This window comes from Anguilla rostrata, chromosome 14 (genome assembly GCF_018555375.3).
Source record: "Anguilla rostrata isolate EN2019 chromosome 14, ASM1855537v3, whole genome shotgun sequence".
Classification (NCBI taxonomy): domain Eukaryota; kingdom Metazoa; phylum Chordata; class Actinopteri; order Anguilliformes; family Anguillidae; genus Anguilla; species Anguilla rostrata.
In genome coordinates, this window is record NC_057946.1 from 26,627,007 (window position 1) to 26,645,663 (window position 18,657).

General features: G+C 43.9%; 1 protein-coding gene across 4 annotated transcripts in view; it reads left to right on the forward strand.

Annotated features, from left to right (window-relative positions):
- Positions 1-18,657, forward strand: part of cntfr (ciliary neurotrophic factor receptor) — a 185,078-nt gene that overhangs the window by 135,514 nt on the left and 30,907 nt on the right. For all 4 annotated transcript variants that reach the window (XM_064308253.1, XM_064308252.1, XM_064308250.1 and 1 more), the window contains exon 4: positions 18,362-18,479. In XM_064308253.1, coding sequence (XP_064164323.1) covers positions 18,362-18,479 — 118 coding nt within the window. The remainder of the gene's footprint in view (positions 1-18,361; positions 18,480-18,657) is intronic.

Consider the following 18,657-nt stretch of genomic DNA (forward strand, 5'->3'; position numbering starts at 1 on the left):
ATGCCACAAAGCACACATCATCTCCAGCTGGTTTCCACGAACATGAGAGTGACTTCAGTTTACTCTAATGGCCCTGCACGGTCCCCAGATCTCAATCCAATAGAGCACCTTTGGGATGAGGTGGAATGGGAGGCTTCTCAGCATGACTGTGTGGCTGAAAAATCTGTAGGAGCTGCGCGATGCTATCAAGTCAGCATGGGCCAAAATCCCTGAGGACTGTTTCCAGCACCTTGTTGAATGCTGCAAAGAATTCAGGCTGTTCTTGAGCAAAAAAGAGAGTTCTATGCAGTACTAGGTGCGGTTTGCCTAATAAAGTAGCAACCGATCGTACCTCATAACACCGCAAAACTCAATATCTGCAGTCTTGTCAGAATATATTGTTGCGAAGTTAATATAATTCTATGAGATTAATAAGTCCAATGGAAGTTTACTTATACATGAGAGTAGATAGTGTGCATTTATAGCTGCTTGGTACCTTTAGATGTTTGGTTCAATCTAGGCAGAGCCTGTATGGTCATTCAGGGCCCCAACATCCCCGAGCCACACAATACAAGTTTCCTTTCTTTAATGTGATTTAGTGATTTATGTCGGGGCACTTTGGGGCCACAACGACACGCTTGCTCAGGGCCACCAAAGCCCCAGGGCCGACGCTGAATCTAGGCTACACCAGTACCGCTGTTCCACTTCTGCTGTTAAAATAGGCGGTAAGTGATGGTGTCTCTCCATACAGAAATGACTGAAGTGTACTTATGTGAGTTTGAGTGTTGGTTCTGTAATATATTCTTACGCATTTTGTTTGACTCAAATGCCTCACAGTGCCCGCTTAATGACTAATACATGAAAGAGAGATATTACCCAGCATGCTGCTGTTGTTCCTGAATGTGCAATCAAACAAGGAAATGGTCTGTGGAAGGAGAGCAATGGGCAAGTGCTACTGTTTTTCCTCTTCATTGACTTTATTTTACCGCACACACATAATTAATTAGGGCAGCTATCACAGTTACAATGTAGGGGTTAGGGTTTTCTTTTTTTTCAAAGGTTATTTCTGATTTCGGAGTTTGCTTTTGCGTCGGAAATATTTCGGATATGGCCGCTATTTTTTTAAATCAGTTCCACTGGAGTAGTACTAACTGGGCAACATAGCTCAGGAGGTAAGAGCGGTTGTCTGGCAGTCGGAGGGTTGCTGGTTCGATCCCCCGCCCTGGGCGTGTCGAAGTGTCCCTGAGCAAGACACCTAACCCCTAATTGCTCCCAACGAGCTGATTGGTACCTTGCATGGCAGCCTTTCACCGTTGGTGTGTGAGTGTGTGTGTGAATGGGTGAATGAGAGGCATCAATTGTAAAGCGCTTTGGATAAAAGCACTATATATAAATGCAGTCCATTTACCATCTACTAATGTGCAATGAAAGAATAATTCTGGGACTAGAGTAACAACTCTCCTTTTAAAGAGAAAGTGTACTAGTGTAAAATCTCTGAGTGTTATATGCACAGCTCAATCAATAAACCTTAATGACAATGGCTACTGTATTTAGACGCCAATGCTTGGGGCTGTTGGGTATCTCATCCCGTTAAGGCGGTATTCTCATTCTACTGCGTGGAGGTGCACACCTCTGCTGTTTCCCTGCAGCAATCCTGCTAGAAAAGGCATTTTCATGGGTCAGCCATTAATAGGACATGGTGAGGCATTCAAGTCAAACACAATGTCCTAAATCTGACCTGAAACGGTGGGTTACTGGCAAAGTTTTTTCTTCAATTTACAACCTACCTTGCTGCCTGGACTTTTAACATTAGGGAATTGGGCTTGTAACCTAAAGGAAATGGGTTCAGTGTCCAGGTAGGGCACTGCCATTGTACTGTACCTTTGAGAAAGGTACTAAACCTAAAATTGCTTCATATCCAGCTGTGTAAATGGATTCTATGTAAGAATTCCAAAATGTCAGTCCTGCTGGATAAAAGCATTTGCCAAATGGCAGTAATGTACTGTAGTCTTACATCATTGCTTGCTAGATAAACTGGGAGACATCATGTATATAGCCATTGTTAACGCAGATGTACATTATGCAACGTGATAAGATGTGGTATGTGAGGACTTCAAAGCTTAATTTCTCAAATTGTCTGGTAGAATTAAAATGCCTTGATCAAGTTAGTTCTGCCACTTTCTTATCAGTACTGAATACATTATTACTTGCACACCCATCCTTTACTTTTACCAGTCATTGCAACACATTGTACATATATATATATTTTATAAGATGCCAGGATCAGTTTATGTGGTTAAATATGCATGTTAACTTTGCCCTTCAGCAAGTTTGGAAACATGGGTGCATTTGAAAGGGTAAAAAATTGAAACTCATATAAAAGCTGCAGGGGGTGAGAAAGAGGAAAATATCCTCTTTCTCACCCCCTCAAAAATGTCTCAAAACACTGAAAGTCTTTGTTGAGTTCAGAGAAATAAAACAGCATCAGTAAAGGCTCACATCCTTCTGAGACCTGGCTGAATTTTAAAATGTTTTCACATAATACAAGTTTCTTGGATGACAAAAAAAATTTCTAATTTTATTTTTTATTGAATGCCACATACTGTATAGCGTAGGTTTCGGCATGGCAGAATATATGGTTCATGAGATTATGACCACAGACTCATGTCCCCTACAGGGGACAGAAATGAATTGCCATGTCTCAGGAGAATATTGAAAGGCTGAAGACCTGAAACAGAAATAAAGAACATCCTAATACTTAACATAATCTTGCTCCTTTATGAATTGATTTAGCTGTATAGAAAAACTGACAGCCTATCCCATCTGAGCCACTTCCCTGAATCTTCTGCTCTCGTGGCTGTCTAATGCTTAGTCACTCTTACCGGTTATGTATCTGTGGCTAACCCACGCCTTCAATTTTAGACATTGTAATTTTTACTGTCTTTAGGTTTATACTGGTATCTTTGCTTTGCCCTCATAGATATGTACATATGCCATTCTGTATCCCGGGTACGAAATAATGGAATACTTACACATGAACGCACAGACATACCTAGCATGGGATATGCACATATTGTATTGAATCAGTAAGGAAAGAAATACTGAACCTAAAGGCAAATGGAAAACTGCAGGCATCTTATTTTAGAGCATGAGTTCATTTCAAAATTTTTAAAATTGGAAACAACACTTCTTCATGGGCTGTTTCTCCTTAGTGTTTTGCCTTGTTTTTGTCAACATTGTGTCTATATTGTCACTGCTAAATGTTCCCAGTATATGCTTGTACTATTTGGTAAAATGCTTCTGCGATTTTAATTCAGACAGGTGAGTGATTGAGGGAGCGTTGGTCTGATTGTAAACAGGGGTCTTTTTGCTCTTGCTTCTGAGCCACCTCAGGGCAAAGGTGTCCTACATCTTTCTCCGAAAATTTTTAAATCTTTGGGAAAACTGGAAATTCTCAGAGGGCACGCTTGAGATTAATGAAGGTGCGGCGAGCGGATTGGGGGATGGGCCTGGTTGACGGTTCGAGGGGGGATGATCCTGTGAAGTCCATTCATGGTCCGCTGAATCAATGGAATTCTTTCTTTCTTTGCAGGGAGACCCGGGGTAACATTTCAAATGCGTTCCCCCTCACCCGGCCAGTGGTAACCGAGTGTTTGTTTTGTAATTCAGATCAACGCTCTGAAATCTTTCAGAGATTTGTCCCGTCAGAGCCAGTTGGCTTCTTTCTCTTCGGCGCGGTGGTAGATTTGATGTTTGTGTCCTCAGACCCTTTTGTTTAACGCCGAGGTCTCCTCGGAGAGCCGTTGAGCAGTCGCTCGTTTTCACAGAGTGCGGACGCGTTCCAGACTTGCAGTGTGCTTGATATGAAAGTGAGGACCGGGAGGTAAATTGTGCTTCAGTTTGGCCCAGAATCCATCGTCATTGGCAGCGTGTCAGATGTGTTTCCTGAGCCCTCTCATCAGTAGCTTTAGTCTGTGGATACTCAGGCAATAATGCATCTTGCAGAAATTCCATGAAAAAGCTGGAAACAGGAATGGCTTTAAGACTGTAAAGGTTTAATGCCCTAATGCTGTAATGATCAATCTGTTGCCACATTTGATTTCTGCAAGCCTTTTACCAGTACTGGTGAGCAGTACAAGCTTGAACGACAAAACTGCCGCTCTCTTCAGATTTCATGTTTTTAAAATATCTTCATTTGATCAATGAACATTTTTTCAATGCCAATATTGTGCACACAGTCAGGTTATTTTAAGATGCGGTATTGTGCAGGTCTGAATTCAGTTTTCAGAGCCCAAAGGCAGTGCACCCTAATGGATCCAGTGCAAACGGGTTTCCCATCCCGGTGGATGAGTCTGTCAGCCAAAGAGACAAGTGAATCTGTCATGTGTTATGCATTGGTGCCAGATTGAAACGTCTCATTGGACATATTGCACACTTTGTCCAGCTGCATTGAGTCACTGTGCGCTGATTGAAATACTAGTTGCTGATTGACTAAAAAGATGCAAAGAAGAGCGCTCCATTGGTCACACAAAACCCAGGAACCAACCGAGGATCTGAGCGGGCCCGGTGTAAAATTCAGACGAGGAGCGGCTTTGTAATCACCTCCATTAATTTCAATGGGAGGCAGGTTTTCGCGTCCGCAGGGCATGCTGGGATAGCTGGCGATGCGAGGCAACTGAGCGGGGTGACTGACGAGACGGGGAACATGGTGCGATAACCAATCAGATTAACGATCCGACATGTAAACTGCGTCCCATTTCAATTTTTATTCACCATTCCACATAGTTCTGTTAAGGAGGACATGTTGCTGTGTGGGGATTGCCAAAATATACAGTTGATATACATTCAAGGAACACTTTTAAAAAACACGCCCACAAGGCGTAGATTATGGGAGGCGAGAGCGATGCCTGGTGATTTTGTCGGTGGATGTGTGGCTTTACCCTTAATATTGTCACAGGTATCGGGTACATGCAGCTACTGCTGATATTTTCCTTCCTCCTCATTTTAGCAGGTCTGACTTCTGCACCATCTTCATGGAAATGGTGCAGGCAGTGCTTGTTGTTGTCCGTCAGCCAATCGCAAACTCTCACACAGCTCAGTTCACACAACCCTTATTAGTGAGATTAAGAATGTTCAGTCAAGATGGAGCCATTCTGTTGCATAATAGAACACACATTAGGCAGAGCACAGAAAGCATCTGTGCGGAATACTTTTGTGGTCTTTGTCAACAAGGATTGTAAATAGAACAGGGACTGGGGAAGGAGGGAAACTTGGGGCAACTTTTGAATATTTTTTGGATTGCACACCTTTGTTTATTTGCCTGCTGACTTTGGCTTGTGCACTTTATATCATGAAGTGGCTTAATTCTGACACGTGTGTTACTTTTTCATTCACACTAAATATTTTTTTTGGGTTAATTATTCCCCAGCGCCTATTTCAGTGAGCCAAGATGTGTAGACTAGATACTCAAGTTAAGCGTTCGGTTATTTGTCTGTGCTTGGTATGCCGCGTCTCTCACTCGGACCGAGTCTAGACCCGGTTGAATCCACGCTGGAAAGGGCCTGGTTATCCACAAGTCTGCTCACGTTTGGGTCTGGATAAATCAGGCAGGTCCGCTTTGCATGCAAGCCTCTGTCATTTCAAGGTGATTTAATTCACGTCAGATTCAAGCAGAAATGGGTCCATGGGTCCAGTTTGGATTGGTGCAAACTTTTCTGCACGTGAACAGCTCTAATGCAAAGTTTGCTCATCCTTCTGGGCTCTCTCTGATACTCTTCCATAATATTTGCTCTCTCTCTCTACAAGTCTGCAATTTTATCTTATTTCCCATGCAGCTGTATCCCTGTTTGCAAGGTAAAGGTCTATACCCAAGTGAGAACAGTAGCTTTGTTGATTTAGAGATTTCATCTCCCTACAACAGTCCTCTGGCAATGGAGGTATATTATACCCTATCAGATGTCCCATATGAAAACTTCTATACGATTTCATTTCCAAAGGATTGTAAATTGGTTGTGTTGGGCAAGAGGTACTGTGTGCAAAGTACTCTGTCTCAAAGCCTTGGCAGATTTTAACTGCGTAGTACTGTTATCTGACCACTCAGTTGCCGGAGTTCAGAAATCAGTTCCTCTACTTTATAAGTCACAGATGTAATTCTGACCGGTTATTACCCGTGGAAATCGTACCCCTTGTCGGAAAGCTGTGAAAATTTAAACGACTGTTTTTGGCATCCGTGCGTTTGATTAACATCTGGGAAAGGCTGCTTTTGCGTGCGACGCTTCGTACCTGTCAGTCCGCCACGTCGGGCTAAACTACGCTCGCCCTTGCCACACCCAGGTCGAAATCCAGGCCTAAGCTCTGTCTTCTCGGTCCCGCCGTTGTTTACGCCCGAACCAGAAACCGGCAGTGGATCTCACATACGCGCGAATCACGCTTGAGCATTAAATTGCAATTGCATCGGGGGCCACCGGGCTGGATTATCCCGAGCATCCTGAGCTATTTCGCTTCCTCGCCCCTTTTTGTATTCCCTCACGGGTTTTAGAACGCTTCGGCCTTTCAATTTTCAGCTCGATTACTTCTGCCGCATTCGTAATGGAGACGGCACAATCATCTCAGCGGGCTCCTCCTCACTGAATATCCCGTCTCATTATGGGTCCCTCACCTACCCAGTCAGGGTCTCTTCCGCACTGTTACAATGAGGGGATCAAGTCAGCTAAACAGTACCGCGCCCTCGTACTGCTGCTGGCTGGGAAAGGATGTTCTATCCACTCCCCCCCCCCTCTATCAAAAAGCATTAAGGATTGGAGGGGGGGGGCGGGGGGGAGAGTACAGGGGTGGAATTTTCCCCCCATCGATGGGAATCTCAGTTTTCGTAGACATCGTTGACCCAAAAAACTCCCGAAAAACGGGAGGCCGATGGAACTCCGGGCCGCGGGGAGGGCTTCTTTAGTAAGAACGCCACGCCCGGCCCCCCTTCCCTCCATCTGCTAGCCCCCTACCAGCCTCCCCCTCCCCCCACTCCCCCCCGGCCCGCTCCTAATAGCGGGGAAAGCCTACGCCACAAAGGGAACAAACGGGCATGTAATGGCGGTTTCTGCCGGATGACACGGCGGGACAGGAATGCGGGGGTGGGGGGGGGGTGGATCGGGGGAGGGGGGACGAAGGGGTGGGGGGGGGTGGGGGGGGTCAGCAGGGGCTCAGCGAGCCGCCAGAACCCCTCTGTCAGATTACGCCGATTAGCATCACTGTGGAGTGACAGGGAGCTGCGCGGGAACAATGGCCGCCGTTTCTTACCCCAGCGCCCCGTGTAACGCTGGAGCCGCTCTGGCAACCCACCCTCACTGCAGCCCAGGTCCCTGGGGCGCGCCCCCCCGGAGCTGGCCCTGTTTCACTGCAGTGGCAACATCACGTCTTTTCAATGGAATCGCGTTTGCTCAAGCAGCCCTTCATTTATTCGTTATAAGTAAATATGCGTTGAAACATTTGGCTTCATTAGTGTTCGAAGTTGCTTTTAGGAACTCGTTTTTTTCTTCTTTATCCATGACACATACTTTTATAATGACACCGTACTTAAGGAGAACTACACATTTGCATTGGCTAATTACTCGAAACAGGTAATTAATTATTGCAATTATTTCTTCATTCTTCGTGAATCACCTAATGTGTAGATATATGCAGCTGGTCCCATTTGTAGTCCGCAGTAACACTTTCATTCTGGGTTAACAATAGCACTATGAGTGTTATAATTTTATATCATCACTGCACGACAATGTGCACACACACACACACACACACACACACACGCACGCACCCACACATGCACACACACACACAGACACGCACACACACACACACACACATACACACAGACACACGCACGCACGCACTCACATACACACATACACACGCACACACATACATACACATACATATGCACGCACCCACACATGCACACGCACACACACACACACGCACGCACACATACACACATATAGACACGCATGTATAGACACGCACACACACGTGCACACACACACTCACAAACAGACACACAAGCTCACACACACACACACACACACATCTAAACACGCACAATCAGACACACAAGCTCACACACGCCCACACACACACACACACACACACACACTCGCGCATGCCCAGACCCAACAGCCCAACACCTAACGGTGCTTTGAAGGATTTGTATTCAGGAGTAATTTCTATTAAAATGCTTCCCTCTCTTCAAAAGGCAGAGGAGGGCACAGACCCCAAACGAGGAGCTTATCTGGAGGGAAACAAGACAGTAGCCCTAGGACCACCCAAACACTATCTCTCTAGAGCTGCGTAAGCCAGCCGCGACCCACTCTGACTCCTCATTTAACCCCCTCCCCATACCCCTTCCCCCCCCGCCCTCCCTCCCTCCCTCCCTCCCTCCCTCCCTCCCTCCATCCGTCAGTCCCTTCTCTCAACTCTTTTTGTTTTTCTGCCACATGCCTCCCGGTCATCAATCTTCCTCCCGGCGTTTCTGTCAAATTAGCTCCTCGTGATGTCCCCCCCTCAGAGAAACCCTTCCTTTAAAACGCGGGGGCCCCAGCGGCCGCGTATGAGCGAGCTGCCCCTAATCTGGATCCCATTCTCCCGCTGACGTAAAACAGAAGTAATTCGGCAAAGGCGCGTCCGCTGCTTTCAAGCCACACAAATCAAGTCGAATAATCGTATTTTGAGAGATGAGGCGTTTTTTTTTTTTTATGTTTTGTTTGTAGTTCGCACACTTGAACCAAATAAATAGAACAAAAAAACCGCCAAGGTCTTTGATTAGTTTTCTAATCTTTCACCACAGGAAATTTCCAAAATGGTTTCTTTACACGATTAGATATACAAAGGGGAAATCAAGTGCTAGCAAATGCTGGAAAATAAAAATAAAGTTAAAGGAATCTGGGAGCGCAATATAATCAAAAAACTGAACAGAATACATTTCTAAATGTTATATTCATGAATTCATATTTATTCTGAATTACTCCCACCAGATTTTCACTCAAATGTTGTTTGAGAAACACTGAATTAAAGGTATTTCAGAACTTAAAATGTTGTTTCGCTAGTTGATCAAATAAGCCCTCTGATATGGTTGAAATCAGAAATACCAACCATTAGAAAAATTAATATAACATTTTTTTTCCTTTGGAAATCTGTGCTTGAAAAACAATCCAGTGTCTGTCTATCCAGTGTCACTTATCATCAGAAATGTTCATTATTTGGAAGTACACATTGCTTGCTGGATAAATCAAATGCATATGTATTTTCATCATGCATAAGTAACGTATAGGTGGTATTTATTCATTTTTTTCCTGAATAATATCCATAACTTTTTTGTGATCACATTTTTATGGTCTCTTTTACTCGATCGATTATTGTATGCACAGGATGTTGTAGAAACGACAAAAAATAAAAAGTAAAAACAATCAAATAAAAAAATTTAAAAAATTAAACCAACAAGTAGATAATATAGCGAATGCCCATTTGGACGTATTTCTTTGAGGCAAATGCAGGTTGTGCTTTAGCAGAGGTCTTTTTGACGTTTTATGCAAAAAAAAGTCGAAATAGGTTTGACATTTAGCTGCAGGGCAGTTCATTTTACATTTTTCAGCGTATTTAATGACAGATTTGGTTTTGGGGAAAACATTAATAGTAGGAAAAAAAGTTTTTAAATATCAGTGCAGAATAAAATTGCTTCACTGATATTTAAAAGGTTTTTTTTTTTCACTAGAAATTTTTCCCCCAAAACCAATTAAATCATTAAATACTCTGAAACGTGTAAAACAAACTCACATAACTTCATAATTTAAATGTGACATAAAAGTATAACATTTTGAAAGAAAAAAAAACAATTGTTTGAGTGGGCATTATGATATAATTATAGGAGTTTGCGAAGGGTTTTATGAGTCATTAGCTGATGAAGATGATGTTGTGTGGGGGGGGGGGGGGGGGCGGAACATTTCAGCAACAGAGCAGACACCAAAGGCCTCAGCACTGAGAGATTTATTTGTGCTGGTTCGCTCCGCGCGCTGAAAAAAAAAAAAAAGATCACCGTCTTACGTGTGATCTCTGCACCGCGTCCTCCGGGGGCCCCCGCGGGTCAGTCCGCGTGGAGGACGCTTGATCTCTGGCGCTCTGATCCAGTCCCGGCCCGGCCGGTCCCAAACCCAGAGGGACCTGGGTCACGGAAGCGGGACCCATCAGGGGAAACACCCGCGGAATGTAAATAACTCGCGGCCTCCTCACGCACTTAAACGTCCCTTTTTCGTCTCCGTGGAAGTATCGATAGTCAAGAGACAACGTTCAAAAGGTCCTGTTCTTCTTCCCTGGACCAGAATTTGTTATTTTTTTGCCACTTTGCACAATAAAGGCTTGCATATAGAATTACAGCCTCCGGGGGGGTTGGGAGTTGTAGTTTTATTCATGCATGTATTCCGCCCTGTTCGGACGGTGACTGCTAAGTTTGTGCCTCTGTAATCGCACACAGCGTCTTGTTGTGCTAAAAGCGCGGAGGTAATTTCACATCGCATTTCAGATGTGTTTTAATGAGCAATCCAGCCGGCTCAGGGGACTGTGATTTTTCGGTCAGCAGATTTAGTGAGGTGTCAGGGAGGGTTGATGGGTAGGTGTGTGGTTGAAGGTCTGATAGCGTGTGTTAGTAGGCCTTGCTGGTTCCTGGGAGAGTTTGCCAATTCGCTCTTTTCCCGTGATGTCAATCAACGTGCAGCTGCCATCGTAACGAGCCATAAGCTTAATGAGAGAGGACTGAAGGGTCTGAGATCTGACAGTGAACCTCAAGATGGGCTCTCTCTCTCTCTCTCTCTCTCTCTCTCTCTCTGCCTCTCTGTCTCTCTCTCTCTCTCTCTCTCTCTCTCTGCCTCTCTGCCTCTCTGTCTCTCACTCTTTCTCCTCTCTCTCTTAGTTTCTCTCTCTCTCTCTCTCTCTCTCTCTCCCCCCCTCTGTTTTTCTTCACACACACACACAGACACACACACACACACAGATGCACATACACACACACACATAGTTGTTTCTTTTGCTTCCATATTTGCAATATGCAATCATGTGTTCCTGCTGAAGTACGGTTCCTTTATTTGGGAGAGGGCTGGTCCTCTGAATCCGCTCTCTCCCAGCCAGGTTGTTTCTTTTCAATCGGCATTCCACCGGCCGTGCTGGACTGTCACGAAACCGAAGGTCAGCCCTACTTACCGGGCCTGGGTCAAATAATTATTTGAAAAATTTTCTGAGACACCCTGGAGGCACAAGACACATTTCTGGGCCAGAACAGTCCTCCTCTCAACTCTACTTTCATTCCAGTATTTTTGTAGACATCTTACTTAGATCCGCTGGAGGCTGAATCAATGCTCCCAATCAACCAGAGGTGTCGCTGTTGTGCATGTAGGGAATAGACTGCTAATCCCTCCCTCTCCAAGCGATGCTGAGAGCAGAAACGCAAGCCCCCCTCTGCACTAAATGACAGCCATACTAGAATTTGTTTTTGAACTCAAAAGTTTAAGCACCACCATTTTGTGGTTCAGTATACACATAATGTTGGTCGCATGTAGGCACAGTAGCAGAATGAATGAATGAATGAATGAATGAACGAATGAATAAGTAAATAAATAAACAAAGATAACACTTGCTTCTTACAGAAGAAACATGCATGATGAATATTGACACATTTTACTGTTTGTCAGCTATTTACACGTGTAACCAAACACCTTCAAACTTGCTTTGTGCACTGTGTAATATGTTAGCATACAAAATTGTTGTTTTATTGTTGCAGTGTTACTCCTGTATATTCCTTGAAAAAGTTAATTGATACTTATAGAAAGAAGAAATAAATAATAAATGTATTACAAATAGATACAGTAGTTAGTTTAAATGGCATTTTCAATCAGTTTTATACACATTAGTAATGGCATTTTGTATGAGTCTTATACACGTTTGACATTTTTGATGGTTTTGTTTTGATCCATCTACTGTCTAGGGTATTTCAAAGGTAAAATGTATTTAAATGTGAATGCGCCCATTTCCTTTTTTAAATTTTATATGCAAGGCACAGGTTATGCGAACGAACTTTCAGAATCTAAAATTTTTTCATTTTTACAGATATTTATCGAGTGCTCGGACAGAAACGGGCACGGACCGCTGTTCCTCTCTTCGTTCGTTCGGACGTTCGGTTCCTGCACTTCCCGTCGTCTGACATGTGGTGTTTTTGTGGTCCCCGAAATTTAAAGGGTGCTCTGCTCCTAAATGTGTTTTATATTTCCCGCAAGTGTTAAGAAAAGGCTCCTTGCCTTTCAGCAGCCGGAGCACTTTGATGTGAGTGACTCCGAACAAGCTGTTTTCTATTAAAAGGTTACTTTAAAACACAGGATATTGGATGGAAATAAACGCGCTTTCAGCACACTCGAAGGTATTTATATTACACGTCACTCTTTTATATAGAAAGGTGTGTACGCGCGCGTGTATATATATGCACGTGTACACGTGTATTCCCTGCTTTTTCCTAGTTTTTTTTTTTTTTGCTGTGAAATAGATTGTGAATACGGTTCTTCTGCGCTCCGTGATTTATCGTCTCCCTGCTGCAGCAAACTAGGATGTCTCTGCCCGTAGGAAGCAGGAGAAGTCCTTTACGACCGGGCCGATTTTATTTATTTATCCCCCCCCCATCCCCCCACCGTCGCGTCGGCCGTTCCGTTTTTCGCGAACGTGAATCGCTGGAGGGGAGGCGCTCGGCGATGTGCGGGTGTTTCGGGCGGAGGAAACGGTGCGGTGATCTTTCTTTCTTTCTTTCTTTCTTTCTTCCTTTCGACAAAGACAGCAATAGACGGACGGAGCCGTGGCGGTTTAACGGCTGGCAGTTTGCTCCCTGAGACCCCTCGGCCCACTTCAATGGACCCACTGTGAATTCATGATTTATTGGCACTTCTATGGGAACATTTCATTTAGCCTGGCTGCCGCTGCAGCGGCGGCAGCAGCAGCCACTGGGTCGGCCCATCTCCTGTTCCACCAGTGCCGGGAGTTATTTATTGCCTCCTCTTTATATCAAGCGACAGCCGTTCCTGTTCAAATTAAGAGGCTCGAGACTCCGTAGTGTTTGCCAGCAATGGGCTGCATGCATGCGGCGAGGCCAGGGCGAAGTAGCCTTGTATTGAGAGGAGCTTCAGAGGCGGTGGCTCATCAATTTTAAGCTTGAAAAACATTCGGAGGGAATGTTAGGAATTTGCGCGTTTCATCGAACGTCCACCTCGATCCAAACTGCCGAGGGGAATTGAAAGAACCGGTGTGTTTTATCAAAGTCGAGCCATAACACGAACAACAATGACAACACGATAAATTTCTACTCAGGAATTTCATCGATCAATAAAGTTCATCAACAAAGTTCAGCAATATTGAAAGCTTCCCTGTGACCAAATCACAATATCTACCAATTGTCGATATTTTGAAACATTAAAAAAATATTAAATACTGAAGACGCAATTTCACTTCCATCAACTGCAGTTTCAGTGACAAAGAAAAAAAATAAAAAAATCAGATTGTTACCCATAATCTCCTTTTTGGCGTGTCACATGACATCAGAACATGTTTAAAGTGTCAAAAACACGGTCAGTGTGGCCGAGCTCTGGCCAGGGCAGGAGGTGCTTCCTGGAAGTGACACGGGGGGGTTGGGAGATTGAGGGTCGACCTTCCCCTCTCTCTCCAGGTACGAGCACCCCCCCCCCCCCCCCCACCCCACCCCATCCTCCCTCTGCTTTGTCCCTCTCCTCATCGCCCTCCGCGCTGTTTCCAATCGGCGGGCGCATTCCTGGCATTCCGGGCTGGTCGGCGGGCGGGGCCCCGCGCGGAGAGCTCTGACAGATACGCGCCCGGCGATGATAGGCGGGGTCACGGGGCTTTCACTTATCTCCCTTTCATGTCCGCCGGCTGCTCCGCATTTCTCAGCTGACCCCAAAAACAACGTCTTTCATTCCCCCGGCCCTTTAATCGCTCCGGAGCCCGGGGGGGGGGAGCGGGGGGGAGCCGCGGACCAGCTGAAACCATTCAGTCAGTGAGCAGTTTCGGGGATTTATCTGAGTGACCCTACTTCTGTTACACAAAAAAACTCCCCGCGAAAAACATTTACGGCTATTAATGAAATTAAGACTTGTGTTTTGGTTAATGAAAAAAGCCTTTTTTTTAAAGAGTAGTTTAGCTCGGAAAAGCCATTTTGTGTGGCTAAAAGAAGTTCAAAATACTGTATCTGCAACTTCTGTATGGTGGAAATGAACTTTAAGATTATTACTGAACCCATCAAATACAAAATGGCGGAATAGGCAAACAGAGCATGTAAACTGGCCAAACCAACCAAACACATTTTAAAAGAAAAGTGCTTCCGTTTAATTTTTATTTTATTTTATATATTGTCAAATGGGAGAGCACTTATTTGCTCCATATCTACTGTAATATAGTGCATAAAATATGTAGTTAGTTGTGTTTAAAACACAAAACAAAATGTTTACCCTTTTATACAAACTAGTCTCAAATTTAAAACCTACATTGTATCCACTGTGTGGCTATGACATTAGTAAATTGGTGTATCAGGCGAACTATTTCTGCTGATGGTTACTGTCCTTCAGTCATGTATAGTCTTTCTTCCAGTTAGCATGTTAGCCATTTCAGAATGTTACAGTGTTATTTCTTCAGCCTGGCTACTATGTACCTTTCATGCTTGTAACATCTTAACTCGCTCCTTCTGTTTGTCAAGGTGATTTTACTTTTTGAGTCAAATTCTGCCTTGTTTGTACATTATTTTGGCAGTTTTTATGTTTTCCATGTGTTTTTATGACTTGTACCAGACAGCTCGCTTTCCATTTTTCTGTATTCTGTCAGCCACTAATTATGAAAACTTTTTTTTTTTTTAGAATTCATCAATACTTTTTCATAGTAGCCTAAAGTCGGCGTTTGACATGTCTTTGAGTGAATTGAACTTGCAGCCGTTTGGGTTCAATTTACAAATCTGACCATTATTTTTATTCTGTCCTCTCTTTTGTTGTATTCCAATCGTGACTGGGGAAGATTTTAGAATCGATATGAGCATCTGAGACAGCAAGAGCTGAATTCAGGGCTGTTTCCGCCATTTTATATTTTCCCATGCACAATAACTGAAAACTTTCCAAATAACTGAAAATGCCCAATGGGTGCAAAGTAATGGCCAGAAGCCACCATGTCAAAATAATAATGCCCTCTCCCTCCCTGCCAAAAAGATCCATTAGAATTAATCAGATGAGCAAACTGGTGTTTTCTGTAATATTCATCTCTGTATATGGAGTCAGTTTTCCAGTGGTCAATATGGCATGCTTGGGTTATGTCTGTTAGCAGACTTTTGAAATGACTTTCTGTTTTGTACATCACTGCCCCGGCTCTATGTTAGCACTATAATGGGCACTAGCTCTCCCTGTAGTGCACCTTTTTAACGCAAGCTCGCACTCACACAGTTAGCTTTCCAAAGGAGGAATTAAAACTGCGACTTAGGATCGTCGGACTTCTTGAATTAATTTTTTTCATATTTTGGAGGAAATGAGTACAGGGACTATTCAGAGATTTTTAGATGTGCTGTATCACTTTAAAACATTTGCCCTAACTGAAGAAAGAACACAGTTTTTATCATCAATCTCAATGTTTTATTCCAATGAACGGCTGTAGAACTAACACTAACCCTGATAGGAGAGTTTTTTTTATTTTCAGGGAAATTGAATGGAACTGTGAAGTAAATTATATTTATGAAGCCTATTTATTATTAGATTTTTTATTTTTTTATTTTTTTACTTCCCTTGAAGTATACCCTTAGGGTGTGTCTCTCCAGTTCAAAGCACAACATTGCTATGTGCATGCAATTAATACCAACGTGTCGAAAATGTCAAGCTTTCATTAACAAAGACGTTTTCTCTGTTTGAAGCCGTTAGCCAGAGATAAAATTATCTTGAGAATCTGTCCAAAGGCCTCGCTAAGACTCAGGCCACATCTGCGGATAAAGCCTTCTCTGTTTGCAGGCAATTTGCGACGAAAATAGGCAACCAGCTATGTGACGACTTGGTGGGGGCACTTTTTTTTTCCTGGAGAAGCACTTTTAAAAAAAGCAGTACTTATACAGGGAAGGGGGTGAGTGTGATGACCCGGATAATAATATTCTCTGTCTGTCTTTATAGATTATCCAGTTTTATTTATCATACCCTTTCTGTAGGAAAATTGGTATGTTTGGGAAACTACCTGCAGTTTGTTGTTATGAACAATGCATTTTTTTAAATTAAAGTTTACTATTAACATCATTATTTATGTTATTGTTCAAACACACATATGATACTCTATGCAGTTCTATACATTTGGTTGCATTATTTTTGATTAAAAGTGGGGAAAAACCCTTTGAATTGAAACATATGTATCTGGACTTGGGAATGAATGGCGAGAGAGAGATTATTCCTGATATTGGGTGCTATAGGGCACCTACCTATAAGACCTCAAACTCTACGTCTAGTGCATGCTTTTTGTATTACCTTACTGTCTTTCATAATGGTAGTAGCCTTGAATATCAGTTTTCTGTCATAGAATTATTTCGGAGTACATTGTTGGGGGGCAATTGTGGTTGAGCTCCCACTTTAAGGATCGTTCAATCTCGTTCTTGTTTTGGATGGAAAATTGCTGATCATAGAAACGACTATAACAGCAACAACAACTCAACAATAAAGGCATAAAATAGAACAATCAGGCCTTTTTTTTTTTTTTTTTTAAACATCATTATGTTTCAGATTTCAGAGAACAGCTTTTTTGCGCTTTCTTGCAGATTGTATGAGTTTTTTTATTTCAAACCCGCTGCTTTTTGTCCACGATGGACCCGAGCACAGAGGAGAGAGCTGCCTTAGCGGTCGCAACGGGAGAGGAGAATCGCAGTCACGCGGTGACGTTTCGAAATAAACAAACCACTTGGTCCAGAGCTTCCCCATTGAAACGCGCATCACGCGAAGCAACGGCAAAGCGACACCAGTTCTTCTGCGATGTCGTGCACTTCAGTTTTACTCCTTCGCAGAGGACACATCGAAATTGGTAATTGATCTTTCAATTGCTGACTAATGATTGAGCAGGGACTGTGAATAAATAAGCAAACGGGGTTAAATCAGATACAAACGAACCGCGGGTTTCCGAAGTGTTTTCTCTTCAAAAAAGATCCTGGGATCATCCCCGTTCGGCGCTGTGAACTTTCTCTCAGTTTCTCATTTGCGCCGCTAAACTTTTAACTACGCAATTATGACGGGGCGCGCGGGACTGCGAGTGAAATGGATCGGTCCGTGCTGATCGTTTGGATTTAATTTCCACTCTCTTTTCTGAATGATTATGGGGAGATTGCGGCGGATAACTGGATTTTATATTTGATTTATTGAGATGCCCTCAGTTTTTTTTTTTTTTTTTTTGGTTTGGTTTAATTAATGGAAATTGTAATGAACTTGAAGTGATTATCCATTCCGGTGATTGATTCTTGTCATTTATTGCCTCTGATTTGTTCGCTACATCTGGGAGAGAGAGTCATGCAGCTAACGCCGAATGTCACCCCTCTATTGATACATAAATTTTGATTGACAGCCTCTCTAAACTGTTTGGAATGAATATAATCAGCTGTGCCTGCGAGTGTGTGTGTGTGTGTGTGTGTGTGTGGTGGGAAGTGGGGTGGGGAGGGGATGTGGTTATGGGAGGAAATCATTAGGAGATGTGGGTGGGTGGGTGGGAGGGTGGGGGGGGGATATCATATACGCTATAAATTCTGTCATTTCCAGCTCACTCTAGTAATTAAAAATCAAACCCTCAATGGAAGAAGAGAGCCTGGGAAAGCAGAGGCCGGCTGCCTGTCCAGTGCAATAACATTAATACGGGAGGAGCGAGTCAAGCTTTAAGGAGCCGCTGTTTCCGCCGCACGCCGGTGCACTGAGTCAGCCATTACGGCTCAAACCTTCTGCCTTTCGCTGAGAACGAATAAGCAAAACATCAGGCGACACGCATCAATCTGGCAACCGGTCATCGGTTCCAGTTTCGGGGCGCGCGCCACGGTTCAGTGGCGGTGTGAGAAAGGGGTCTAATCTGGGAGGAGGAGGCCTGGAGATGTACTTGCATGTTCAACCCCCCCCCCCACCACCCCACATGCTTGGTACTGATCAAGAGAACGCATTTACATCAGAAGGACATGTGAAGGGGAGGGGGGGGTGGGTGGGTGGGTGGTTGATCTTTTGGCAGAGAGCGAGCTCTTCAGGTTCGTGCAGCGCTAGTTTTTAAGCTTTCTCTTTCTCTCCACCCTGCCCCTACCCCAACCTCCCCCCCTCCCCCCCAGCTCCGCCAACAGAACCTGCGGTGACCTGCCGATCCAACACTTTCCCCAACGGCTTCTACTGCAGCTGGCACCTCCAGCGCCCCACCAACATTCCCACTGATTTTGAAGTGCATGTCAAGTAAGGCTCGTCTTTTCTCTACGTTTTTTTTTTCCCTCTGTGTGCTCTCTACTGAAAATGACTGAGTGCCGAGAGCAGTAGGTGTTTGAAGTCAAGCCTGGGATCTTCAAGCACTGACACTGTCTGCATTTGATTGGTGCTTTATTGCCTAATAATCTTCCCCATAGCCTTCAAGTGT